Source organism: Pyrus communis, chromosome 17 (assembly GCF_041283825.1).
Source record: "Pyrus communis isolate YQ-2024b chromosome 17, ASM4128382v1, whole genome shotgun sequence".
Taxonomy (NCBI): Eukaryota; Viridiplantae; Streptophyta; class Magnoliopsida; order Rosales; family Rosaceae; genus Pyrus; species Pyrus communis.
In genome coordinates, this window is record NC_142581.1 from 10,149,408 (window position 1) to 10,175,987 (window position 26,580).

The 26,580-nt window shown below is 36.3% G+C and overlaps 3 protein-coding genes across 4 annotated transcripts; 1 reads left to right on the forward strand and 2 right to left on the reverse strand.

Moving 5' to 3' along the window:
* Positions 1–125: 125 nt before the first annotated feature.
* Positions 126–6,657, reverse strand: VCL1 (vacuoleless1 (VCL1)). The gene is made up of 15 exons (XM_068446746.2): positions 5,625–6,657; positions 5,155–5,445; positions 4,447–4,586; positions 3,705–3,810; positions 3,522–3,614; positions 3,124–3,213; positions 2,915–3,028; positions 2,717–2,824; positions 2,534–2,607; positions 2,246–2,300; positions 1,557–1,738; positions 1,133–1,262; positions 828–930; positions 574–671; positions 126–485 (listed from the first exon to the last, which is right to left on the reverse strand). Exons 1-15 carry the CDS (start codon positions 6,408–6,410, stop codon positions 333–335), a joined length of 2,523 nt encoding a protein of 840 aa, XP_068302847.2. The 5' UTR covers positions 6,411–6,657; the 3' UTR covers positions 126–332.
* A 7,284-nt stretch (positions 6,658–13,941) lies between these two features.
* LOC137749244 (cytochrome b561 domain-containing protein At2g30890-like) lies at positions 13,942–16,624 on the forward strand. Of its 2 annotated transcripts, none has more exons than XM_068489348.2 (4): positions 13,942–14,720; positions 14,803–14,967; positions 15,530–15,678; positions 15,976–16,624. In XM_068489348.2, exons 1-4 carry the CDS (start codon positions 14,589–14,591, stop codon positions 16,286–16,288), a joined length of 759 nt encoding a protein of 252 aa, XP_068345449.2. In that variant the 5' UTR covers positions 13,942–14,588; the 3' UTR covers positions 16,289–16,624. The 2 variants fall into 2 exon arrangements, with proteins under 2 accessions (XP_068345449.2, XP_088544950.1); XM_088688824.1 differs by having other exon boundaries at positions 14,448–14,720; positions 14,806–14,967.
* Positions 16,625–18,708: 2,084 nt separating this feature from the next.
* Positions 18,709–21,134, reverse strand: LOC137709328 (uncharacterized). Its single transcript, XM_068448413.2, has 3 exons — positions 20,854–21,134; positions 19,156–19,230; positions 18,709–19,048 (listed from the first exon to the last, which is right to left on the reverse strand). The coding sequence occupies exons 1-3, from the start codon at positions 21,035–21,037 to the stop codon at positions 18,753–18,755; spliced, it is 555 nt and encodes a 184-aa protein (XP_068304514.1). The 5' UTR covers positions 21,038–21,134; the 3' UTR covers positions 18,709–18,752.
* Between the last annotated feature and the right edge of the window lie 5,446 nt (positions 21,135–26,580).

A 26,580-nucleotide genomic window follows, 5' to 3' on the forward strand; every position in this document is an offset into this window, starting at 1 on the left:
AAAGCTCGAGTACAGCATATAGTGTCAAAATGGAAGGAGAGGTTTAAAGCACCCTAGGTAATGCGATATTACCGAAAAAAGGACGGGAAATATCAGTAAAAATGACCAAAATCCATGGAATCACGTTTGTTGCAACAAACTAAACTAGGCTCCCATGACACACAAACTGATGGCCACAATTCACAAATGTTTACAATACATCATGCACGAAAACGAAACTCATCTGCCTTTACACATTCATCATGTCATGTACAATGTCAAGAATATGCACACAATACACACGATCGACAAGAATAAATTAAAAATAAAGGGAGAGGATGGAGGCAGATAAACTATGACACAAATCGGTCCCTAAGAGTATCAAAAATTGATGAAGCAGCAGCATTTTGTGAGAAAGTCATTTTGAGTCGACCAAGCAATTCACCATCTTTCGCCTGAGAGGCAGCATCAGCAGCTTCCTTGGCCATGCCAATCCGAGCATAAGACTGTATAGATAATAAATGTGGGCTTAGTTAAAGAGATGATAAGAAGATTTGAGCTATTGCTAAATAGCAAGACTAAGGTTTTTGTTACCTCCGCTCTTTCCCGAGGATCTGTGAGTTTTGGGATATATTTCAAAGCCTCTCCTTTCTCATCTGCATCAACACACGCCTCCACAAATGGCCTGTAACCTATAATACAAACAAAAGAACAAAGGTAGACTTAGCATGGTTGCCACCTTGCCATGGAATGTCCCTGAAAAGACAGGAAAAGAAAAACAAAAGTACATTCTAAATGTTGCATTTTATTTTCCTTCCCCCGCTTCCATATTTAAATGAACGCCTTACCAATTGGCGGTCTCTTTTCCTTTGAGAACTTCTCCAAGGCATCCCAATCTCGGATTGTAGCCAAAGCAAAAACTTTTAGCCAATACCATCTCTTCTCAGAAACCTGAGACAAGATCAAAACAGTGCCATAAAGGACTATATTGCAGCGGATGTGAAACGCCAAATACAAGATTATGTTAATCACACAAGACGCCAACTACTTTGTTTTGCATCTCCCATGAGAATGGTACAAGTTCCTATTTTGTTAAAAAAAGGAAATGAGGGACAAAGGAAGAAAGGCTACGAAGGAGGCTTCCGTCACAAACCTTGAATTCTGTTTTCACTTTCATTGCAGCTCGATGATTTCCCAGAACAATACAAGTTCTAATTGTATCACTGATACTCGAGTCAACAAAAATGGCCTGCTTTGTTGAGACTTCTAACTCATGCTGCATCCTGAAGAAATAAATATTTTCAGGAAAAAAATGTGGATTTAAAACAGCAAAACATATGTATAACTAAAGCAATCTATCGTTACTAATAGAGAAAAAGGAAAACATATTGCATATATAATAGTTTCAAACATTAATCTGTGGTTAATAGGTAGTTGGAATAATCTATTACAATACACTCCTGTAAACTACATTAGCATGCCATTTCTTGAAGCCTAGTTAATGGAATGAATGGCATGCCCAGAATTCATAGTTCACGCAATAAATAGTGCAGGTAACTAAAAAACTCAAATCTAACCTTATAAGCTTTGCATGTTCTTCAGCAGCCTTCGACTCAAAGGTATATTCCTTAGTTTCTACGAAAAGATTATGGGCCTTCTCAATTAGTTTTATGCGTGGACCATGAAGGGGAGATCCTCTGCTAGCCATTGGATTTTTTCCAATCTCCCAAGATTCTTTCCACAGAAGGAAAGCCACCTCCTACAAGATATGAATTTTATATTGACTGTGAATTATCCATAAGAGATATTGATATTCGTGCAGTGGCACATCAGAATTAAACAACTGATTACGAACACTTTCACATGGTGGCAACTCGATCATGGGATTGCGGTTTTCTAGAAAATAAGAATACCAGTTCCCCCGTGAAATCCCTTGAAGGTTTTAAATAAGATACTTTTCTGTAAGTTAAAACACCACAGAAAAGTAAGACTTGCCTTTATGTTGCACCCCTTTCCACATTTTAAAATTTTTTCAAACCTACCATTTTCAATGTCTATATATAATGCCATCATATGCGACCAAATTATGGTTTCTTTCTCTCTACAGGACACCTCGTAAATATCAATATAAGCATGTATTTAGTGTGTGTGATATAGCTTTTATGCATGTCTTTTGTTCTCCTCTAAGAAAATGTATGTCTATAGTCTAAACACGTGTTACGTATGTGATCTATACATGTAAAACAAAAGCCAAACCGGAACCTACTTGAAGTTGTCCTGTTGATAGAAAAAAGTCCTTCAAGAATTCATGCTTGTAGCACCTGATACAGACCAGAAAGAGCTTGTTATGTATGCAATATACATATCACGTGTACATGTACACATGCACCTGAAACAGAAGCTTAAATTTTGACCATAGTTAAAGCAAACATTGTTTTGTTTTCATTATCATATCTCCCTGTTACTCCTCATATTCATCATACTAGAGTACTTAGAAAACCATTATTTGAAGGGCAATGTAATGAAAATATTTAGACTAGTGCGCCTCACCTACCGTGCATAAATTATAAACAAATCGCGTGCCAGAGCTCTAGCTTGTATCATTCCAAAGAACTCCAATGGTTGTCGCTGCATCCAGTAGAGATTTTTTGTTTGTTAGATGAATAATATAACTTGTTCCACTGTGTAAACTTGTAACAGACACTGGAATAAATGTTGAGTTCTCTAGATGTCTTACCTTTTGCCAGATATGAAAGAGAACAAGATAAACAAGGTCTGTATCACCACTTTCAATTGCTTTCATTAAAGCTGTATCTTCTTCTCCTATGCTCAACAATAGAGGAACCTGGAGTCAAAGAATCAGAATTAATATACAATAGGAAAAAAAAAACACGATAAAAAAGATACTGAAATCTTTTTATTATTTATTAATAACCTGTTTGGAGGAGCGTGGTTCATGTTCAACAAGCATGGCAGCTAGCTTCCGGCGGCCATTCTTATCGGCATGAGCAGCAACTGCTGCATAGGATATTCCTTTGCATAGTTTCAACTGAAAATATAAAATAAAATTCAATAAGATGGTTTGTTTGCACAAAATAGAATGAGAAAACACAACACAGTAACAAATGAAGATAAAAAATCAACCTTATCAAGCAAAATATCAAGGAGATTGGTATCAGAAATTGCTAAGGATGCTGTTATTTTGGAACATGCCCAGTGCATAATCACCATCTCCTACACAAAGCCAATAAGAGGAGATAAGTTCATGTAGTGGACTAATTCTAGTTTCCAAATAGAAAACAGAAACTATATTGAGCTTTAGAAGTAAGCTAGTACTCTATCTAAAACAAGCATACATAATCCATTTTAATATGACATTCCAAAACATGTTTCCCGCCTCAATTGCATCCTTGCTTTTAAATTTAGTCAAAGTGTGACATCACATTCCGATTTATAGATCAAAGGATAATTGCAAAGAACCCAATAGGAAATGAGCAAAACAAATACCCAGTGAAGTAAACACTGAAAACAAATAGACTTACTTGGTTCATTCCAAGGTACTCTGATATCCGTAGTGCCAGAAAGTGTTTGTAGGCATTGATCAAACGACTGATCAGAACTGCTGGTGTAAGTAACTGAAAGCAATAACTTTATTCAGTATTATGTAAAGAAAATAGCATGCATAGTCAGCAAATTGAAAAAATGAGATCAATCAGCTTTGAAACCTTGTATTGTTGAATACTTAGAGGCATTCCAACGTCAGGATGCCGAACAGCATTTAATACCCGCAAAGTTTTACACATCTCTTGAATATGATCACGTTGAAAATTGCTGCCAAAGCCAACTGGATATCATTACCGAGAGTAGAAATCAGAAAGAATGCTCTTTCAAGACCATGGAATTGGAAACTATGAACTACGCAGTTTGTATGATTGAAGGAGGATATGGATAATCAAAAGGAATTACAAATACTGCATCAAGATACATGTCAAAGTTAAGTAACGGTTTACAACTCTACGGGGACATCCAGTGAGACTGAATAATGGAGAAAAGAAGATTATAGAAATTTTGTTGTGCCAATTGGACAACATAAACTCAACAAAGCCTCAAAATAACCCTACTGTCTCTCCAGTCTGCATTCATATCCTACAGAAAGGTTGGATCTTCCAAACTCTATGCATTCACATAAATACAAAATGGTAGCAAAAGTCCCTTTCAGTTATTGTAACTAGGTTTGAGGTTCTAATATGACCAGATAACGATGCAACACAGTATCCACAACAAAAAATTTATTAGCAAGAGCTCAACTTTATTAGAAATGGAAAACTAATCAAAATATCAGCAAAGACAGGGCAAAAGAGTTAAGACAATTGATAAAGGAAAATGCTACCTTCTTTTGGTAACAACTAATACAACTAATAACTTCTGGTAAGTTCAAATTCTACGTTAATATTGAGCCAAACAAACCTGCAAAAGGCTTGGCCATAGCTTGCAGCTCTTAGGAGCGTTCGTTGGCGTAGAACATCAAATTCATGACCAGCAGCATCAATACATGCTTCAACAGCCTCCGTCAAGGATGGGCGTATTAGTCGCAAATTCTCATCTGCCTGGTGAAACATGAAATTAGAACTTTACCGCTACTTAACTGTAGCACTATGCACAAGGTATTTATCAATCATCCTTTTCCCCAAGACCATCAATCATGTAGTCTGGTGAACATTTTGGAGGGAAAGACATAGGTTTGCTTTTTAGGAGAAATAGCACTGTTGTGCAACTCAATAACCATGTTCTTAGTCTTCTACTGGGTGATTACAAGCTAGGAATGTATGTAAAGTTGAGTTGCAAATTTAATAGAATTAATACACTTGTAAGTTTACAGCATGCTTACTTGTATCTTTAATTAAGAGAATTGACTTGCTTGATTAAGGAAATCAGGAACCATGAAGAGAAAAAGACTAAATATTTATTCATTTCTATTTAACTTTGTCATTTAAATCATGAATCTTGCTTATACACAAAGCTGGGGCGTTCTCAAACTTTCATGTTGACCTTGGTTTCTAAGCAGCAAGGATTATCTATAGATTGCCCAAAGGGTACTTGCAGTTAGCACTTTGTTTTGATTAGTGGGGAATATCTATTTCTGTTTGATTACAAAACAACATAAGAGTGACCTACCTTGGCACTTCGTCTGTCGAAATGGTCCAAAGCATCATACAACAAAGCTGCAGGCGATGTACTTCCAATCTTGAAGATGGATTCAGTGGAGTCAGGCACCCGTTGTAGAAACTCCATGCTCGAGTTAGATAATATCCTCACTCCATCACACTCGGGAATAAGAATTATCGGTTCATCATAAAAATAGCGTACTGGATCACCTCTAGGACCCATCATCAAAAGCATATCATCCCAATAAAGCAGCACAGTGTCCATTCCACACCAAGATAGCTGTTCCGGAGGAAGAGCCGACTGCGTCACACAATACAAATGCACACATTACAATCTGCAACAATGCCATAATAAACATGAAATCAAAGAAGCAATTTTTACTGAGAAACATAAACAAATTGTAACGAAAGACATCAAATTTATACAAATTGAATAACAAAATTGCAGATAGAAGCAGAAAAAAGCCGGAAAAATCTGACCTCACATTCCTGCTCAATGAGAATATCGTTCAAATTCGAAGTCATCACCAACAAACGACCGTCGTGCGTGAAGGAAGCAAGCCACTGCCCGTCTCTCGAAACCGCCATCTTCTGAATCGGCCCGCGGAGCACCTCCAGCCCTAGCTGCTGAACCCCGTCTTCCTCCACAGCCAAAACGCAAGCATCTCCGATCCCGAGCAGAACCTCCACGTTTCCCGACATCGTGTACTGCGGCTCGATCACCGCCATACACAGAGGCGGGTCCTCGATCGCCGGGTCGGCAAGCTTAATCGGGTTCGGGTTCTTGAAATCGGAAATGCAGAACAGCTGATTCGTCTCGGTGATGCAAACGACGCCGTTTCCCCAGAAAACGCAGTCCACGACGTTTCGCTCGAAGCACTCTTTCCCCATGGAGATACTTGGCTCGACGAGCTCCGCATGGATGGTGTAGCGGAAAACGGTGCCATCTTGGACGAGGCAGACTAGGTTCTGGTCGTCGGTCCAGGCCATGCCGATTAATCGGCCGCCCGGGTGTTTCCAGATTGTCTCGCCGAGGAGATGGCCAGCGGAACTGAAGATGCGGAGCTTCCGCTGGGCCGATTCGCCGCCGAGTTGGACGATCTTGGAATCGTCTCGGATGACGGCGATGGGGCCGCCAAAGGGTGCGCAGGCGACCTTGTTGCGGTTGAGCTCTACGTGCTTCCAGCTCATTCGGTAGATTTCGGGCTTACGGTAGTAGCGGTTGTAGAGGAGCTGCCACTCCGCGGCAACCGAGACGTTCGCCATGGTTTGATCGATCGAAAGTTACAGTCTTTGTTAAATTCTGAGCATTATCAATGGATTACCAGCAGAGATGATTTGAACTCACCGTCTGGAACTTTGACGGGAAGAAGGGAACATGGTAAGAGAGAAAATTAAGCCCATTAAAATTTTAAAAAATAAAATACTGAGAAATAACAACCTCTAAGCCCAATGCCTTAGATGGAACTAGTGAGGTACGCTAATGGGCCAAATCATGCAGCCCAGAAAGTACTATTTGTGAATCGATCGAACATAAAAACTTAAAAAATGAGAGACAATCATTAATTTAAAGTTAATTCTCATTTTACTATCGTCAAGTTTCGCCAAAATCTCACTTTCGTACCACTTTGATACTTCCGTTAGCCTAGCCATTAACTTTATGTTAGCTAATGACGTGGCAAAATTTTGGCCTACTAATTCTCACTTTATTACTCCTAAATATCATGAAATTTTCATTTTGTTGCCCTTAGTTTTTTTTTCTCACTTTTATAACAAAAGTTACATTTGTTCCCAGATTCATACTTTTGTAGCCTAGGTGTCAGGAACTCCATTAAAACATGACGTGACGCTTGACTAAACAATGACTGTGCAGAAATGTGACAATGTGGCCCAAGGTTCTAAAAAATGTTAGGCGCTAGTCATGCGGAAGGCAAGGGCACAGCGCCTAGGCGGCCTAGGTGGATTTATGTAAAAGATGCAAAAATAGAAGTAGAAGAATACACAAAGTACATCCACCCAACAAGTTCAATATTAAAAAAAAAAAACAGTAAGCATATAATCATAATGATGAGTATTCTTGGATAATAGACTAAATTCTTCTTGTTCGTGATCCTTGCATTAGATTGGACATAGACTAAATTATTTAACCTTGTTATTTCTAGTTTATTTCCTTTCTTTGTATGGATCCCCTCAAAAGTGCTCCAATTCATTTCACAATTGGATGAACTTGTAGTCAATACATCCTTTGTAAATTAGGTACACTATTTCCATAAGTATACCACCATGAAACTAAAAAAGAAAAAAGCACACAATTAATAAAAATAAAATAAATCAAACTGCTTACGGGCCGCCTAGGACCTGCCTAGCTCTAGACCGATTTTTCGAAACGATTTGCACTAAATTGTTGTAGGCCTTCACCGCCTAGGCCAATTTTTAGAACACTAGTGTGGCCCATGTGAACATATGAAACAATTGAAACTTGTTTTTGGCAAAAGATAAAAACAGTAACTTTTTTTTTTTTGCTGGAATTTGGTTTTGTCCACGAGGCAGCATATGTTGCTTTTACATTTTAATTTGACAAAAACTTATTTCAAAATCTCCACTTGAACCATCTTGTACACCTCGCGGGGCTCATAATAATACGTTTTTGCATAGTCATTATCTAGTCAAAGCGCGATGTGGTGCTTGGTCCACAGTGCCACGTCTTTGCAAAGTCATTGTCCAATCAAGAGTTACATGACAATTTAAGGGAGCCCCTGATGCTAGGTGTTGGAACTAAATTTGCTCACCATAGTAGATGGATAAGCTAAGCAAATCTAACTACTTGTAAAAGGACAAGCAATCATGATTAACCTTGGGTACCGCCTAAAAAGCTCTTTGACGATCAAGTTAGTAAGCAATACATTAGACTCAGACAGTGGATAAGACATTAAGCAGTATGCGATAATTGTGTTACCAGAGATGAACCCTAGATGAGGGTATTTATACTAGTCGAGAGAAAGATCTATTAGAATATGGAATCCATACTAAACCGGAGAATCCAAGATGATATCTAGGATTAGATATTGTGTCCTCTTAAGAGTGTGAATACTTGCAGCGCATGCTAATCTCTAAATTGTAGAAATCTCCAAGAATATAGGAAACTTATCTAATACCCAATAGGATCATATTTCTATAACTAGTGGAACAAGAATTGTCAATCTATGAAAGTTGGCGGACTTCGCCTACCTTTCCCCATCAAAGCAGGATATGGTAGCACTGCTGATCTGTTTGAACCAACTCAGTCTAATCAAAATTGTTGAGTCTATGATCAAACTTCTGAGATATACGTATTCCAATTCGTCTTACTTTGGCCTTGGAAAACATGTTGGCTAATGGTAATATTAAGCTGGGAGCAAAACGTGACTTTACTTATAAAAGTGAAACGAAAAAAAATTAAGGATTGCAAATTAAGAATTTCACTATACTTGAAAGTAATAAAGTGATGATTAGTGGGCCAAAATCTTGTCACATCATCAATTAATAGAAAAGTTAACAGCTAGGCTAACATAAATATAAAAGCGGCAGAAAAATCAAACTTCAGGTATGAAAGTGAGACAAAAAAAAGTACGTGTGGTCAAGTGCGATTTTGGTGAAACTTAAGGATAGTAAGTGAAAACTACCCTTTTAATATGGTTTATACGTTGATCCATATACGAGTTTTATGTTTAGTATGTCATTAAACTTTTTTTTGGGGGAGTATGTATTAATCTTATGAAGGATTAAAGAGATCTCTAATGGGCTTCTTTTTTTAGCAACTAATGGGCTCCTCAAACGAGCCCCAAACTATAATTTAGAGAGGATTTATAAATAAATAAATAAATCAACTCCAATCATGGTCTCTACCCACCTCTTAAGATAAGGATTCATCTATAAGCTCCTAAATATAAATAGGGAGAAAAGAGCTCCAAATGGCTCTCTATAACTAATGGTAACTGTTTTAATATATTTTTTTAAATAGATAATTAATTCTTATTGACTCATAGTCATTATAACTCTCTAAAATAGGGAGTATACAACTTTTTCTAGAGAGCTCCTAAAATATCGTTTTGATAATTTTAGCTAAAACTTTGCTATAAAATAGAGAGCATGATTGGAGATATTTTAAAAGCATAAATTGATGCAACTTCATTATATGATGTGTAATATGAAAAAATTGAGACTTTGTGGCACATTTTAAAAGGAGTATTTATCAAATATAGTAAAAAATTAACCCTTAATTTCAAAACTGTCAATTTAAAAAAAAAACTCTTAAATATATTCAAAATTTCACTTAAATAGACGCAAATATCCTCAAATTTAATAATCAAATAAATTAAAGGCTTTTTAGCCCAAATGGTTTGTGACATTGACATAACTTCGTAATCTGGTCCTTAACATTGAAAATCAATAGTGTCCCTGAATTTGTCTATCGTGAATCATTTTAGTCTTTCTGTGAAAAATTTGTCAATTGCTTTGTTAGTGCAATGACGTGGTACCACGTGGGCACTAATACAATCATATAATGACATGTGGATTAACTTTAAAAACTATTTTTATATTTAAAACTAAAAATGATACTGGTAAGAAATAAAAATTATAAATAAAAAATAAAATAAAAAATTAAAGAAGAAGTCGTCTTCTTCATTTGGTGGGTAAATCACAACAGACATGCCTAAATAAAAAACCCTAACCTACCTACCTCTTATTCTCTCACAATCCAAACATCCACCTTCCAATCCAAATTTCTACACCCTAAGATAAATTTAGTGATTCTTTCTTAAAATTTTCCTTTTCAAATTTGGTTCGAAGATTATAGAGAATTTATGCAATTTGGAAAGAGTTTTTGCGTCTATGAATTGGTGACAGGGGCTAAGACTCGGGTTGTTGGAAGAAGAGAAGGCGTTGAAGGCATGATTGAAATTATGCTGCTCCCACTTGCGGTAATCGCGGTGGCGCTCAATGTCATCGATGAGGGGGATGAAGGGGATAGGGTTATGGTGGTGGAGTGTAGAGCGAAGGTGAAGTTGGACCGGAGAATAGGGACAGCGACGGCACGAATCGACAAAAGTGAAGACCACTCACATGGACGGTGAGAAAAACTCTCACAAAAGGAGAGAAAAGCTCTCACTAGAGGAGAGAACTTTTTTGGCCTCCTGTTTTATATTACTTTCCATTTAGTTTTGAACCCTAAATTTTCAACTTTTGTCAATGTCTCCTCAATTGTTCATTTTGTCAATTACTATGCTAAATTGAGGATTATTTTGGTCTATTTCATATGAAAGAAGAAGCCTCTAAATTTACTATAGATATGTGCAAGTTCCAATTCCTCCTAAATTTTTCTTAAAAAAATTATCAAAATTTCTATTATTTACTGACTTTCCTAGTAAATATAACATGTTGACAGGTATGCTCCTAAAAGTTGGTCGTATGCATTGTACATGACAAAATTGATAGTTGAAGGCAGGTTGACATGAAATTGAAATTTTTGGGGGCTTAAAACAAAATGAAAAGTTCGAAGAGAAGATTGAACAATATCCAAAAGGTTGAAGTGCAAATCGAACATTTCATTATAATTTTGGCCAATTTTTCAATTAGGGTGAAAAAAAAAATGATGTTTAATTCTTTCATATGAGATAGATAACAGATTTATCCAAAAAGGTTTTTTCTCCGCATGATTGACATTGGAGGTGTTCTTCATCTTAATAAAACCATAAACTCGGATGTTGTTAAGAACTCCAATCCAGGAATCTTCAAACACGATGTTTGACTGAGGCTGGATTGGTTTATCCATCTGAATAAAATCATTGGCACATTCCTACTTTAGGAATTAAGATGAGGGACTCAACTTTGATGTTACTTTTTAACTAAAAAGCTAATTAGTTATTTCCCAAAACACTAACTAATGCATTTATATTATTCTTCCTAGCTCCATGGCATGATTAATATACTAAGTGGATAATATATGCTGTTAAAATCAAATGTGACAAGTCAACAACGTTAGGAACTTTACTGATTGGCTGATATGAAAATGGAACAGCATATCTCATCATGGTGCTTCTTACGTATAGACTCTTATGGATTTTTTACTCCCTGAGGTTTACATATAATCATATGACGAATCATTGAACTTGAATTTCTTTTATCCCAAAATTAATTTAAACTATCTATTAATAAAACTCTGGCTGTCAACCAAAACTTAAGAAAATTACCATTTTAATCCCCTCACTAAAACTGAACTCAAGTAAAAAAAATATAGGCAATTTAGTAATTACATAAACATAAATTTTACTGTTTTTACAGCAACCTCACAACCAGGTTAGTATAACATGCCCTATTTAAAAATTAAAAATAAAATAAATTAAAAATTAAAAATTAAAAATATTCTCATGTTAGAAGAAACTACTCATCATTATCCCAATTTCATAACTTTTTTTTTTATTTTAGAATTTTAAAAATTAATCCCACTTCATAATTAAAAAAAAAAAATTAAAATTGTTCACACACAGTGTGTGCGGGCATCTGCTAGTTATCATAAACAATGTTCTTGGCTTGATTTAGCTTAAAGTTTCTAATAATTATAGCCAGCTTTATTGTTATTATTAGTATAGATAAAATAATAATGTGCATTATGTTCTACTTTAGTTCCCAGCCAACAGAAACATAAAGCAAAAAACGCATACTACGGGTAGACACCTCGCATTCGGTTATTAATGAAGAGTTAATCTTGTTTAATTATTTCCTATTTTTATTAGGAAAATAATACATAAAGCAAAACCACTTTTATGGTTTAATGGCTCGTTTTGGAAGTACATTTAAATGACGAAATGTGTTTTTGGAGAAAATATTGTTGAAACCAATCATCAGTAGCACATAATTGATGCTTCTTGCAGGAAGCATTTCAAGACCCAAAAATACTTTTTTTACTAAGAGTGCTTTCAATCATTTAAAAGAACTTTTCAAACGATCCCTAAAATTTATATGGTTTAGATTGTTGATTAAGGCTACCCACCAATAAGATGAGGGTCTGTGTGACTCAAACATGTAAGAACAAGTATAAGCTACAAAATGGTAATCATGAGACTCAAGGAATCACGAGGTGGCTGTTTTTGATAAGGGAGGACCACACACACACATGCATCTTTCTTTATGCAATCAAAGATTAGATTTCCCACTTTACCAAAAAGTATATATGCATGAGATGAGAGCTATATGCTGTCTTGGTCCACCTGTCTCATAATATACTGAGAAGATCCATCCATTATATCCAGTATCCCCTGATTAATTCCAAGTGCAAGTGTGTAGAACTGGTTCAATTCAGTGTGGTATGCATATTTTTTTTTTTATCATTTTAACAGCTTGGATTATATGTAGAAGAGAATGATATGAAGAATGCAATCACACATCGAAAACTTGATAGAATATATTATTATTTATGAATGAATGGTTCCACTACTAATGACATCGATGTATTTTAAGATAGAACTCAATCCTTGTTGAGTTGTACATATGATTATGTTGGAATAATATCGTTGTGTTTAGTAGTAGACCATGCTTAACATATCCTTGTCAAAGTCCGCAGTAAGATATTTGATAATCGTTATCAAAATCCACACTTAAGCGCACTAATGAAAGAAAAAAAATTGTAACTTGTCCAAAAACTTTTTTCTCTTCCTTAATATTTCTACGTTGTAAATGATCATACTTTAGTGCTCTAATTAAACTATAAAAGGAGCAAGTTTACTGATTGTTTATATTAGGTAATACAAAACAGTTGTAGACGTGTAAATTTCGTTGCATGCAAATGATACATCATAAAGTTTCACGTGGCATATGACTCATCACAAATGGACAAGTCATCAATGACATGTGGCACAAATCAAGCAAAGGAAGCTCAAAAGCATTCCTAAAATTCGGCAAAGGGGAGGGAAGCTTACTTAAAAACAGCAAGGGTTCCAAATTGCTCCCCAAAACTGGAAAGAAATCTAAAGCATCTTCACAAAACAAGGAAGAATTGAAGATTGCTCACAAAATAGGCAAGAAAGCCCTATAATTTGGCCAAGCAAGGGAAAGTGGCTGAAATTAAGACAAAAAACATGCCTAAATTCCCCCATGGACGAATCAAGACACAAATCAAAGTCAAATCCATCCAAAGGCAAGCTTTGAGAAGTCCATAAATGCAAGGTCCCAAGCCAAGCATAAGGTCGACAATTTCTACATTGAAGAGCCGAAATTCTCACAAATCTGCCAAATCTTTGAAGACTAATACGTTGTCAAAGCTCTCTTCGAAGAATGTACAACCAAAGCTGAAGATATTTTTCGACCAAAGCCAAAGCTTTCTTTCGACCAAAGCCGAAGCACTCCCTTGAAGAATCAACAAGCACTTGTGCCAATTCTTTCAAGACTTTGTTGCAAGCTTAAAACTTGTAACAAAGTTCGATTCAAGATCAAGTCGCCAAGACCCTTGAATCAACGAAATCCTACATCAACATGACCTTTGCTGTAGCTTTGAGGTGAAGACTATCCACGCATTGTTTCAAGCTCAAAACTTGAAGCAATCATTCAATCGTTCGTCCGAGATCAAGTCATCATGACCCTTGGACCAACAATTAACCATCTACATCAAATGTGAAGACTGAATCAAAGGAAAATTGTAAACAGTGATTGTAACCTTACAAATTCAAATCAATACAAATCTACTTTGTACACGTGTTCTCGTTTCATTCGATACAGAATTTTCGTGTTTATAACAGTGTTGAAGGATGGAGGATTTGAACTCGAAGCTTCGAGTGCAGGAAGAATACTTGATTGTAAGTGTGAATAGTTTTGTGTTTTTTTCGATGAGTTGGTGCAATATGTTAGACTCGTGAGTTATGTACAAGCACACCACTGGTTAGTGGAGAGCAGAAGATAAAGTACACTAGCGAACCCACACGATGCAATATTTTTCTTTGGGCGTTGAAAACCTGACATTCTTTTTGCTCTGATGAAATTCCACTTTCTCTTCCAATATCAACCAAATGGAACCCCAGAAGTTTGAAACATCTATTTCTCTTACCTTCCACTTTCTTTTCTTACCCTTTTTCACTTAGACCATCAACATCCATGCAATTCCCATCCGTATTTCTATTACATCAAAGAATCCCACTTTGCATTCTTTTAAGCCGAATAAAACAGATGAAAGAATAAACTCACGAACTTTTTATGCATCTTTCTAGATCAATTTGTTCTCTTGCATTTTGACATGTCTTTTTTTTTTTTTTTTTTGAAGTGGGGTATGAGGGAGAGAAAGAGGCAATCAAGTGCTGTGAAGCACTAGACCATATTGCCTGCAACTGACATCCAAAGCTTCACCGCAATACATAGCTTTTCCAAATACCTTTAAGTTTAGGGTTTGTTTTCTTAATTTTTCGTAGAGAAAGCAAGATGGGGTTTCGGCAGAAATTGGGTTTCTTCTGCATTCGCTTAAGTTTTCTTCTTTTCCTTGTTTCGCCCCTCGTAAGCTCGTCCCAAGAACACATGAAAGGTGCAGGCAGTGACAATGACAACATTCATAAGGTAATACTCCATTTCATGCCACCTTTTTTTGTGAAGGAATTGAAATGCTCATAGCTCAGATTTTGGGGCATGATTTTTACAGCAGATGAGTCACAAACTGTCATCGGAAATCAGACTCCACGGGTTTCTTCTTTGGGCTTCAATGGGGTTCTTGATGCCTGTTGGAATACTTGCTATCAGAATGTCACACGGAGAGGAATGTGGAAGAAGGCTCAGAATTCTTTTCTATGTTCATGGCTTATCAGAGGTAAGTTCATCTATTAATTACTGTTATATTATCATCCTCCTCTCCAAAAATCTAGATTGACATTGATTTAGACTATTCAATAGTTTTAGAATTCTTTCACTTAAAAACGATTAATATTGCAAGCGGTGAATTGTCGTAACAAATAGGGTCTTTCTCTTTAATCTAGTGTTTCGCAGGTTCAAACTCTTCTATCTTTATAATATTAATAAACAAATAAAAAGACTACATTATTTATGCTACTAGCTTAATTTATTAGGGTCAGATGCTCCACTTCTTTGACTTACAAAGATGGTTAGAGGAAATAAAAATAAAAATATGTTTTCTTTAAAGGAGATTATGATTAATGCTTAGAGAGCAAGAGAGGAGTGTGATTATAATTTTCTGGGTCACTAAAAACTCAAAGATTCGGACTTTTTTTTTTAAATTAACTTAATTAACACATGTGTGTAGAACATAATTAGTGTTAGGTGCTGCATTCCCTAATCATATGTAGTGGCTTTTGATACAATTAATTACCAAATGACTTTGATTAGTTCATGCTTAATTAGTTTTTGTTCAACAGATGCTCTCTGTCCTTCTTGCAACAGCAGGAGCAGTGATGTCCTTCAGAAACTTCAACAACTCATTCAACAATAAACACCAAAGGGTTGGGATAGGCTTATATGGCCTAATATGGTTGCAAGCCCTAATTGGGTTTGTAAGGCCACAGAGGTAAACTACCAAGTCCAAATGTCCTTAACAAAACATAATAAAATTAGTAAATTTTTCTTTCGGGTGCTATGAATTGTGGTTGTCGATAGAGCAAAACTATGCATACGCAGGTCAGGTTAGTTGGCGAGAATGGTTTGTCCACTCTTTTGAGTCAGAGTTTGCTCTCCATTTTGTAGTTTAAAGTAGTTTAGAATGTCACTTATCAAAAAAATGTAGAAGTGTTCAATAAATGTGTGGGAGAAAACAAAAGGCGAAATGATTTCGATTATGAATTGAATCTTTTTATCGTCTAAACAGGGGATCCAAGGGAAGAAGCATATGGTTTTCTGTACATTGGATACTTGGAACTGCAGTGTCTCTGGTTGGGGTTCTCAACATATACACAGGACTACAAGCCTACCATGAGAAGACCTCAAAAGGCATAAAGCTTTGGACCATAATTTTCACTGCTCAAGTCAGTGCCATCACCTTCTTCTACCTCTTCCAAGACAAATGGTTGTACATCCAAAAGCAAGGAGTGCTTCTGGGCAATGAACCAATACGGCCCACTGCAGATCAAGAGCTTTTGCCAATTGAAAAGCAAAAGCAGTCGGTGACTGATTCTAGCTGAGAAGGCAAATGACCAAAATTTGGTCACCAAATGGCTGGCTAGTTTTTAACTAACATGGAATTTCTCTTTTTTTTTTTTTCTTTCCTTTTTCTTTGCTTTTCCTCAGTCCCTTTCTCTCCCCTGTACTCCTCCCGTTGGATTGAATAGATCGAAAGGAGAATCGATGGACAAACAAAGGGAGGAGTGCAGAAGGAGAAAACAGGATTTGCGGGAATCATTTTCACTTCTTCTCTAGGAATAGTAGGTGTTTATAGCATGTGAAACATATTCACGTTGGATGTTGGGACTTGGGATGAAGATTTCTTCCAATAAGAGCTACTGATGTTTTTGCTGGTATATTTTGAAATATTTTGAAATTATCTTGTAATCAATGTTTTAAAAGGCGCGCCTAGGGGTCCTATGAGGCTGGGCTTGAAGGTTGCCGTCTTTGTTTTGAGGGAGTGGGCGGAAGGCGCCGCATGAGCCACCTAGGCGCACCTCAGGGGAATTTTTTTTTTTTTTTTTTTACTCCCAAACCCAAATTTTGGATAGGGTTTTAACTACCTCATACCTCTTCCTTGCATTATCATCTCTCTGCCTTGTTTTCTTATTTTTATTTTTTATATAAAGGATATGTGTGCCGTCTGCGTGCAATATGTGTGCTCATTGTGCTTTTCATTCTCTATTATATATATATATATAATATAATATATGTATATATATGTGTGTGCACGCTCAGGAATTATTGATTAATAATTGTTTTTTAATATAATATATGTGTACGCTTAATGTATATATTAAAAAATGGGAAAACTTGATATAAGTCCAATTTTTTTAGCCAATAGTAGGAATAGTCCAATTTATTAAAATAGGTCCAATTCCTTAAATTTAATTATTTAATTATCAATAATTATCTATTCAATGATAAGATTTATTATAAAAATCAAATTTCTTCATAATTATCTCTTTGATTATTTCTTTTTATTTTTATTTTTTATTATTTCTTGTTGTTCCTCCTACTTTAAACCCCATTTATAGATTTTATTTTTAATTTTTATAATCAACCTATATCACAGGTTAATTATTTTTATGTATCTATATGATAGATTCTTTTTTATAATCAATGTGTCACAAATTAATGTATCTTGCTTATAGGTATATTATGTTTTTTCCTACCTTTTAGTTAGGTTTCATATCTCGCTTATAGGTATAATATATATTCATATATTTGTTACTTGAGTTAATTATTTTTATGTATCTATATGACAGATTCTTTTTTATAATCAACGTGTCACAAATTAATGTGTCTTGCTTATAGGTATATTATGTTTTTTCCTACCTTTTAGTTATGTTTCATATCTCGCTTATAGGTATAATATATATTCATATATTTGTTTCTTGAGTTAAGGTAGAATGTTTTGTAGATAATTTATGTTAGTATATTAGTTTTTGTTGTTGTAAGATATTAATTAGATTTTTTGGAGTTGAAAAATGCATAATATTAGAAGATTTTTAATTGATTTTTGATATTTAAAAAAAATATAAAATGAGTATAAAAGAAATAAAAACATTTAATTAGATAACTGGACTCACTCCTAAAAACCATTTATATTTTTGGACCTAGATCTAAAAGCCCCTTAAAAAATTTAGGTCTCGTGAGGCTTCGCCTCACGCCTCACACCTAGGCTAGGCTATCCCTCAGATGCCTTGCCCACACCTCACGCTTTTAATACATTGCTTGTAATACACACCAATAACTGAAGTTTGTAACAAGGACACTGCCTAAGATTTGGGGCTTCTATGACTACATTTTTACAAAGTGAGTAAAGGAATGCAATTTTAAGAAGTTGGTGTACCCTTGCAATATAGGTTAAGTCCTCCTACCTCTGTCATTCTAGTATACATACTCTCTCCATATGGTTTATTGATTATTCATCCTCAATTGAATATGTTTGCACTATCTTTCTACCTCTGTCATTCTAGTATACATACTCTCTCCATATGGTTTATTGATCATTCATTCTCAATTGAATATGTTTTCACTATCTTTCTTCTACTTATCCATCACTTGATGCATGAGATGTTTCAAAACCAAATTGGACAGCTATGTAACTAACTTTTCTTTTGTATGTCATGTACGACTTGTGCAAGAGAAGAATGGAGAGTTGAGAGCTCAATGGGTTTGCAAAAGGAGAATGAAGATGTTATCCACAATTGGGTTTGAGTCCCCCCTTATATCGCTCGTATCATAATAGCTTTTGAATAAAGTCTGCCTCAAAGAGCTTTTGGATCGTCAAAACAAAATGGTTTTGATTTTATGGTCTAGATACCATTCTTAACTTCAAGTGAAAAGCATGCGATTTGCAGATCGAAGCAGTTTATATATGATCTTTACAAAATTTCCATGTAAAAGACAAAAAATGAAGCACTGGATCTCCAAATTTAATTAGTAAACCGAATTTCTCTATATTCAGTAGTATATATGTCATGGGAAAAGCTGTACATAACCTGTTGATATGGCAATTCCTAATATTACAAGAGGTGGAACAAGTACAAATGCTCCAATGGTGGCAAAGAAAACTGAATCATTCCTCTTCGATACTTCATTTAAGTAAGCCTGTCGTTTGATATTTCGCTTCTGAGAGATGGTTAAAACCTTGGCACTCGCCATTTTAAAGTTTTTACCAAGTGGAATGATGAAATCGCCGTCTCTGTCCTCAACCAACTGTGCTAGCTGCTGACGGATTGTAAGTTTCCGAGAGTTACCATCGCTGACATAACCTGGCAATCAAATATGTATCTCTAAGCATTCTTAACCTTCAAAATTTCTGATCAACATATAGTGTCTTGATATGTCTGATTCAGTATATGGACAGAATTTTGCATACCACCGTCAACTGATGAGCTAGTAGAGGTAAGTTGCTCCAAAAGATCCAGCTGCGTGCGAGCAGATGATGATGATCCTATAGAAAGAAAAAAAAAAAAGCATATCGGAAGTGTTTCAAGCATTTTTGGTTTATCAAGTGAAGTTAATATACTCTAAATTCATGCCGAGCTTCTAGCATCACTAGTTTTCAGGTCACCAATGCCAAAATAAAATCAAGTGCAGAATAAAAGGTCCTGGCAAGTGGCAACCAGAAGTTGAAGAGCAAGACACATCTAGTTCTTTTGACCTCTTGCACTCCCCGCGTATGGAATTGTCTCCATTATTATCAATTTACTATACAAAGGAGAATCGAATGACAAAATTAAACAGTGGAGTGCAAAAGGTCAGAAGGGGAGTGCGGAAATCAGTTTCTGTTAAAAAAAATACAGTGACATGAGAAGCCGTAAATAGAATGTTAGTGGCATGCTAAATTCTTTGATTTTCCTCTCTTATTGCTAAAGTAGTAATGTTGAATCTGTTGTTATTGGCTCATATTTTGGGCTGACAACAATGAAGTGACCCGTGTGCTTTCGGTGGTGGATGAAGTGTGGCATTTATTTAATGCTACCAAAGGAAATGGCAGCATCCATTTGTGACTGTGTGTTTGCTAGCATGCAATTGTGCATGCTTCTCTTCTATAAATTAAATGGCAAATGGAGAAAAGGGTTGTATGTTACGTATGCTAGGTGTTGATTATGTCATGATTATGTGATGTGAACTTAAAGACTTTTTGGTCTTGGTTGTTGGCATAGTTGCTAGTGTATGCCTATAACTAGATGCAATATTTGTGCATTTAGAATGCTTTGAAAAGTGGGAGGGTAAGCAGAAACATCCAAGGGGGAGAGCATTCGGCTCTCCCATGGCAAAGGTTGAACATGAGTTGAGAGAAAATCAAGAGAGTTAGAGTGAAAAGTCTCTGGTGAAAGAACTCTTGGGGTAGAGTGAGGCTATTGGGAAAATTCTTTGAGTGGGTGTACAAGGGATTGAGAATGTGTTATGTCGATTTAACTCATGTGTAACTTGTACTGTTATTCTTATTGTGAAGAGCAATATCTCTCTAGGATGTAGGAAGGATTTTGCCAAACCTTGTAAATCTCTCGATGTCTTAATTTCTTGTATTTTATTCTGTTCAACTATGAATTTGTATTTTAGTGAGGTTGTAATATGAATCTCGTTCCGCATTGACCAAACGGGCCAAAGCACAACAGAATCAAATGGTTATATAGCTGACAGTGAACAAGCTGTGACTGGATTGTTTATAAGCAGAAAGTGAAAAGCTGATTGTTTAGAAGTGCTTAGAGGAAGGCCACTAACAATATCCTCTAGTGTTCATGCTACACTCATAAGCTTAATTCAATCAAATAGTAATGCTAAGTGTTTAAAGATGACAAAATACTGGCTTCTTTATAGTACAGTACAGACATAAGTGCTTTTATCTGTAACAAAAAAAAAAAGTGCTTTTTCTAAAGCTGAAATTTACTTTGTACCAGAAACGATGACAGGTATCCATAATATCCCCAAAAATCCAAACTTCTTATTCAATATTTTCAAAGAAAAAGGTTAGAATTTCAAATTAATGAAAATAATGAAGAGGCATGCGTTAACGAACCCAGATTACAGAAGAAGAACCAAACCGATGATACGCTAACGAAAAGCTTACCGGAGAAAGAAGCAGGAGGGTCTTCCTCTTTAATCCAACTCTCAGTTCCGTCTGACGACTGAGCTGCATGTGTTCTAAAAGGATACAACTTGAGATGATGTTTGTGCTTTGGGTTTAGAAATGGAGGAGGAGGAGGACTAAAAGACGACGAAAATGAAGCAGCAGCAGTTAAATTCAGGGCCATAATTTTATGAGATTTGTTTGTGTGAGTTTACAAGGTTCTTCATTGGCCATGGAGCCTTCGAGGATTGCCTCCTGTCGCATTACACCCACACCTCATTTTATTATTTATATGGACGAAAATAAATGCGGGAAATTGCTCCTCCACATATCGACACATATGTTGTATTCCACTTGGACATGTTTTTTGACCATGGAAAATTAAACAAATATTTGTGAGAAAAAATGAAGGAGGATCCTTGCGGGATTCTCTTTGTGAGGATTTCGGAGATCCTCCAATCATATCTTTTCATCGTGCATTGTGTGATCAGTTTTCGTCAGGTACTATTTATATTCAATTTTAAATAAAAAAAATTTATAATGATTTCTAGGTTAAAACCTAAATTTTCTGGGCTAAAAATTTTAGATTTTAGGCCAAGGGTTGGAGATGGTCTAAGACCAAACCTAACTCTGGGCTAAATGCTATTTTTTAGGTTTCATTCTCCCCCCAAACCTAACCCAACCCATGTTAAATGCATGGGTAAAAAACGGGCCGATCAACCCTAGAAGAGAGATGTCCCGTCCCTTCTTTATGCACATCCATATACATAGCCAGACACAAAGGTGTACAATCCAGTCATGCGGTTCTTTAAGTTCATTCACTGTAGGTTCTCTTATTTGCTCTAGTGGCTGGCAAACGCCAACCGAGAGGGGAGAACGAATGGCTCAAGAATCGACTGGTTCCGAGCGGACTCGTGGAGCTGTTATTTGGATTATCGTAGAATAAGAAGAGCCGTCTTAGGAAATTACTTAACTTAAAAGACAGATGCCACCGCTACGAGGCGAGGGAGTAACTTGTCTGGTCTTGCGGTGCACTCACTCCCGGCTGTGCGAGAAAGATGAATAGTCAATCTATGCCACTAGCTCCAGTCTCATAGCTTATTCCACCTATATCTTCTTTTCCGAAAGCCCTTCTTTGAGTTTTATAAAGTGGAAAAGCTTATTCCTTCGATCATGAAGTTATTAATGCACCACCCACAGCTCCATATCCTAGGAATTTGGAATAGAATAAGCTGTTGGGAAGAGAATACCAAGAATACTCTATTTGGAGAGCACATGCGAACAATTCAATGAGAGGTGCTGCAACGTGTGGAAGTGAACCGATCTAGTTTTTGTAGTCTTTTGCTTGCCTCTGGAAACCCCAAATGCAAGAAAGGGGCGGGCATGAGCCTTCTTCATTCACTGATCTAAAAGCTAAAAGTCAAACAAAGGCCAAATTCCCCCCAGGATTTAGCCCAGAAAATAGTGTGGGCACCACCAGCGAGACTCCACCCACATGGTCATGTCTCCCAAGACTTATTGATACCAATGGCTAAAATAATTAAAAAAAATTCTTTAACTCAAAATTCACCCAATTTTAGTGATTTTTTAATATTTATCGGAATTTAAATATTTTTAGGTTAAAATGTACACAAAATTAAATTATGATAGTGTAAATAATTTTTTTTAAATTACTTTAAAAGAAAAAAATTAGTCTAAATTTATTCTTTAATAATCTCAAGCTAAAAAATTTAGGCCAAAAGGGTTGGACTAGAAAAGCTGTTTCTGAGCTAAAACCTAAATTTTATGGGCTAAAAATTTTAGGTTTTAGCCCAAAAGTTGGAGATGGTTTAACCAAACCTAACCCTGGGCTAAAAACTAAATTTTAGCTTCCCATCTCCCCCTTCCCCCCAAACCCAATCCAACCCAAGCTAAAAGTGTGGGCTAAAAGCTAAAACTTAAAAGAGCGCTAAGACCAAACCCAACCATGTGCTAAAAGCTAAATTTTAGCACCCCCTCCCCCCCTCCTCCCAAAAAAAAAAACTCAACCCAAGCTAAAAGTGTGGGCTAAAAGTTAAAACTCAAAAGAGAGCTAAATACCACCCAGGATTTAGCCCAAACGTGCGTGGACTCGCCAAAACCCAGCCTAGTCTCAGCCCGTGGACGAGCCCATTTTCCCCATGTGAGCCCAAGCCTTCAACGCCCGACATGGTGGGACCCACTATCAGGGCCGCTGTCGGCCACCATTAGGAGCCCAACAACTGCTATATTTGGACCGTTGGTTGATCTAACGATCCAGATTCAAATTTTATTTTATAAAAAAAATCTAATTTTAAAATACATTGAATCCAACGGCTGAGATCGAATATAATCAAATATAACGGTAAAAAATAAGATCTAACGGTTGAAATTTAAATTCAACGGATAAAATAATTAAAAAAAATTATTTAACTCAAAATTCACCAAAAAACTTTATAAATACCTATGTATTTGTTCTAACATTCACACAAAACTCACTTTTCTCCTACAATTCTTCCAATTTTTCTTTCTACCATTTCTTCACATTTTCAAAATTTTCAAGATGGCAAGAAAGCATATTAGAGGTCATAATTGGACCTGTGAGGAAGATGTTGTTTTATGCTTGGCATGGGTTTCTATTAGCGAAGATGGTGCAGTTGGCACAAATCAAAATAAAAAGGTTTTGTGGGACAAAATCGTTGATCAGTTCCATGAAAACTGCAACGGCGGTGGGAAAGAAGGTGGTGGTGTTTACGATCGGTGGAAGGTTATAAACAAAGCATGCACTTTATGGAAGGGAAGCTTGGAGAAAACCGTGGTTGGCATGGCTAGTGGAAGGAGTGCCACAGAAATTGTGAGTTTTTTTGTTGATATTTTATTTGTCATGTACATAATATTATTTTGAAACTAATTGCTTTTATGTATTTTTTGCATAGGGTGACAAAGCAATGGCAATTTACAAGACAAGAGTAACACCAATAAATCAACATTTTGAGTTGCATCATGTTTGAGAGGTCCTCAAGGATTGTCCAAGGTGGGGTACCGATGCGGACCAACAATGGGGAAGATTATTTCAATGTGAAGCTGCACCAACAAATGATGGAGATGAAGGTATCAATGAAGGTGTCAATGAAAGTGTCCATGAATTGACCCCAACTTCTTCTTTTGCAAGGCCCCCAGGAAAGAGATAAGCAAAAGGAAGCAAAGAGAAAAGGGAAGTCCCAAGATCCGATGAGTGCACACATTGCTACCGGATTTGCAAGATTGAGCGAAAGCCATAGCTCTCAGCAAGAAGAAGCGGCTCGAATGCATTTGGCCATGAAAAAAGAAGGGGATAGTGAGCAAGAGAGGTTCGAAATTAATTTCATATGATGGAGGACCTCAACAAATACACTCCATAGAGGAAGAAGTTCTTATGTGGTAAGCAAAAGGAAATTTTGCGAAAGTATGCCACAAGGAGTTTATTTCAAGATGATGATTCATCTCAAGGTTATATCCCAAGTCCACCACCAAGTCAAGATGGTGGATATCATTATTAAGTTTATGTAGTTTATGAATTATCAATTGTATTAAGTTTTTGTGGTTTATGAATTGTCGTTTGTATTAAGTTTATATAGTTTATTAATTGTCGTGTGTATTAAATTTATGGCTTATTAATTATTGTTTTCTATTAATCTAGATACCTTCAATAACTATTATACTTATTATTGCACACTTTGATGTACAATAGATGCCTTTAATAATTCAAACGGCATTTAATAATTTTGACAACGTACTAGACAAAAGACTTTGCACAAGAAGACACTTCAATTTATTACTAGAAAATACCAACATAGTACACTTAAAATTATTACATAAAATAACAACACAACACACTTAAATTTAACACAAGAACACATTAATACACCAACATCATCAACATTCACCTTCTCGGCGCCATATACGCTCAACCAAATCCTTGCGGAGTGTGTCATGACCTTGAGGAGCTTGAATTCTATTTAAACGTCTCATATACTCACTCAATGTGACTCTATCCTGTCGAGTCTCATATGCGGTTGCAGCGAGATATTCAACATCTCTTGCCATAACTCTTGCATTGTTGGTTGGTCATCATCCACATCTTCGTCTGAATCATCTTCAATTTCGATGTACTCGTCTTCCACAATCATGTTGTGCAAAATTATGCACGTCATCATGATTGAATGGAGGTCTTAGGTATGCCATAATCATGCAGCCCTTTTAACAATGGCCCATCGAGCTTGTAAGATCCCGAACATTATTTCCACATCCTTCCTGTAAGACTCTTGCCTCTGCGAAAATAATTTCTTCTTCGCACTAACGAGATGAGAATAACTTTTGACAAAGGTAGACCAACTAGGATAAATATCATTAGCTAGGTAGTAACCTAGCTCATACCTATTACCATTTACCTTGTACCTCCATTCTGGTGCCCATCTATTGACAACATCATCGAACAAAGGAGAATACCAAAAAACGTTGATATCGTTGTTTGATCTAGGAGCACCGAAGAATGCATGCCAAATCCATATGTCGTAAGACGCCACATCCTCGAGCACAATGGTTGGCTTGTTATGACGGCCCTTAAATTGGCCAGCCCAAATCCATGTTTCAGTTTCATGTGTGTAGGTTTGTGTTTCATGCGTTTCATGTGTTTTGTATATATTTGGTATATGTTCATATGTGTTATGTGTTTCACATGTGTTCTATGTGTGCTTCATCTCTATCATGTGCTTTGTATGTCCTTCACATGTGTATATGCTTCACATGTGTTTTGTATGTCCTTCACATATGTTCTCTGTGTCTTGTGTGTTTCATGTATTTTGTGTTTATACATCTCTATCATGATTTTCATATTCTTCCATAGTGTTTCATGAGTTTCATGTATCAATTTAGTGATTTTTCAATATTTATCGGAATTTAAATATTTTTAGATAAACATGTTCATAAAATTAATTTACGATAATCTACATATATATATATATTAGAAGTTAATTTAAGAAAAAATAATTAGCCTAAGTTCATTCTTTAATAATCCGGGGCTAAAATTTTAGGTTAGAAGGGTTGGAGCAGAAAAACTGTGTCTGGGCTAAAACCTAAATTTTCTGGGCTAAAAATTTTAGGTTTTATCCTAAGGGTTGGAGATGGTAGATAATATCGTTTATTAAAAAAAAAACAATAATTTGACAACTAATTTAATCACATTATTATCTGTGTTACATCCCACATCACCCAGGGAAGTGGATCCTGTAAAACGTATATGTATATTCCTATCTCTACCTAGGACGAGGCATTTTGGGAGCTCACTGGCTTCGGGTTCCATAGGAACTCCGAAGTTAAGCGAGTTTGCGCGAGTTTGCGTGAGAGCAATCCCAAGATAGGTGACTCATTGGGAAGTTCTCGTGTGAGTTCCTAGAAACAAAACTGTGAGGGCATGGTCGGGGCCCAAAGCGGACAATATCGTGCTACGGTGGAGTTGAGCCCAGGATGTGGTGGGGGCCCGGGCTGGGATGTGACAATTTAGTATCAGAGCCAATCCCTGGCCTGATTTGTGCCGACGAGGACGTCGGGCCCCTAAGGGGGGTGGATTGTTACATCCCACATTACTCAAGGGAGTGGATCCTGTAAGCCTTATATGTATATTCCCATCTCTACCTAGCACAAGGTCTTTTGGGAGCTCATGGCTTTGGGTACATCCCACATCGTCCAAGG

Coding starts and splice junctions, on each gene's coding strand:
- LOC137709328 (XM_068448413.2), bottom strand. CDS start 21,037: ATGGCCCTGAATTTAACTGCTGCTGCTTCATTTTCGTCGTCTTTTAGT. Junction 19,231..20,853: donor CCCTCCTGCTTCTTTCTCCG/GTAAGCTTTTCG, acceptor TTCTTTCTATAG/GATCATCATCATCTGCTCGC. Junction 19,049..19,155: donor TAGCTCATCAGTTGACGGTG/GTATGCAAAATT, acceptor TTTGATTGCCAG/GTTATGTCAGCGATGGTAAC.
- LOC137749244 (XM_068489348.2), top strand. CDS start 14,589: ATGGGGTTTCGGCAGAAATTGGGTTTCTTCTGCATTCGCTTAAGTTTT. Junction 14,721..14,802: donor ACAATGACAACATTCATAAG/GTAATACTCCAT, acceptor TGATTTTTACAG/CAGATGAGTCACAAACTGTC. Junction 15,679..15,975: donor GGGTTTGTAAGGCCACAGAG/GTAAACTACCAA, acceptor TCGTCTAAACAG/GGGATCCAAGGGAAGAAGCA.
- VCL1 (XM_068446746.2), bottom strand. CDS start 6,410: ATGGCGAACGTCTCGGTTGCCGCGGAGTGGCAGCTCCTCTACAACCGC. Junction 3,615..3,704: donor TAAGTATTCAACAATACAAG/GTTTCAAAGCTG, acceptor TATTGCTTTCAG/TTACTTACACCAGCAGTTCT. Junction 3,029..3,123: donor TTGATATTTTGCTTGATAAG/GTTGATTTTTTA, acceptor TTATATTTTCAG/TTGAAACTATGCAAAGGAAT.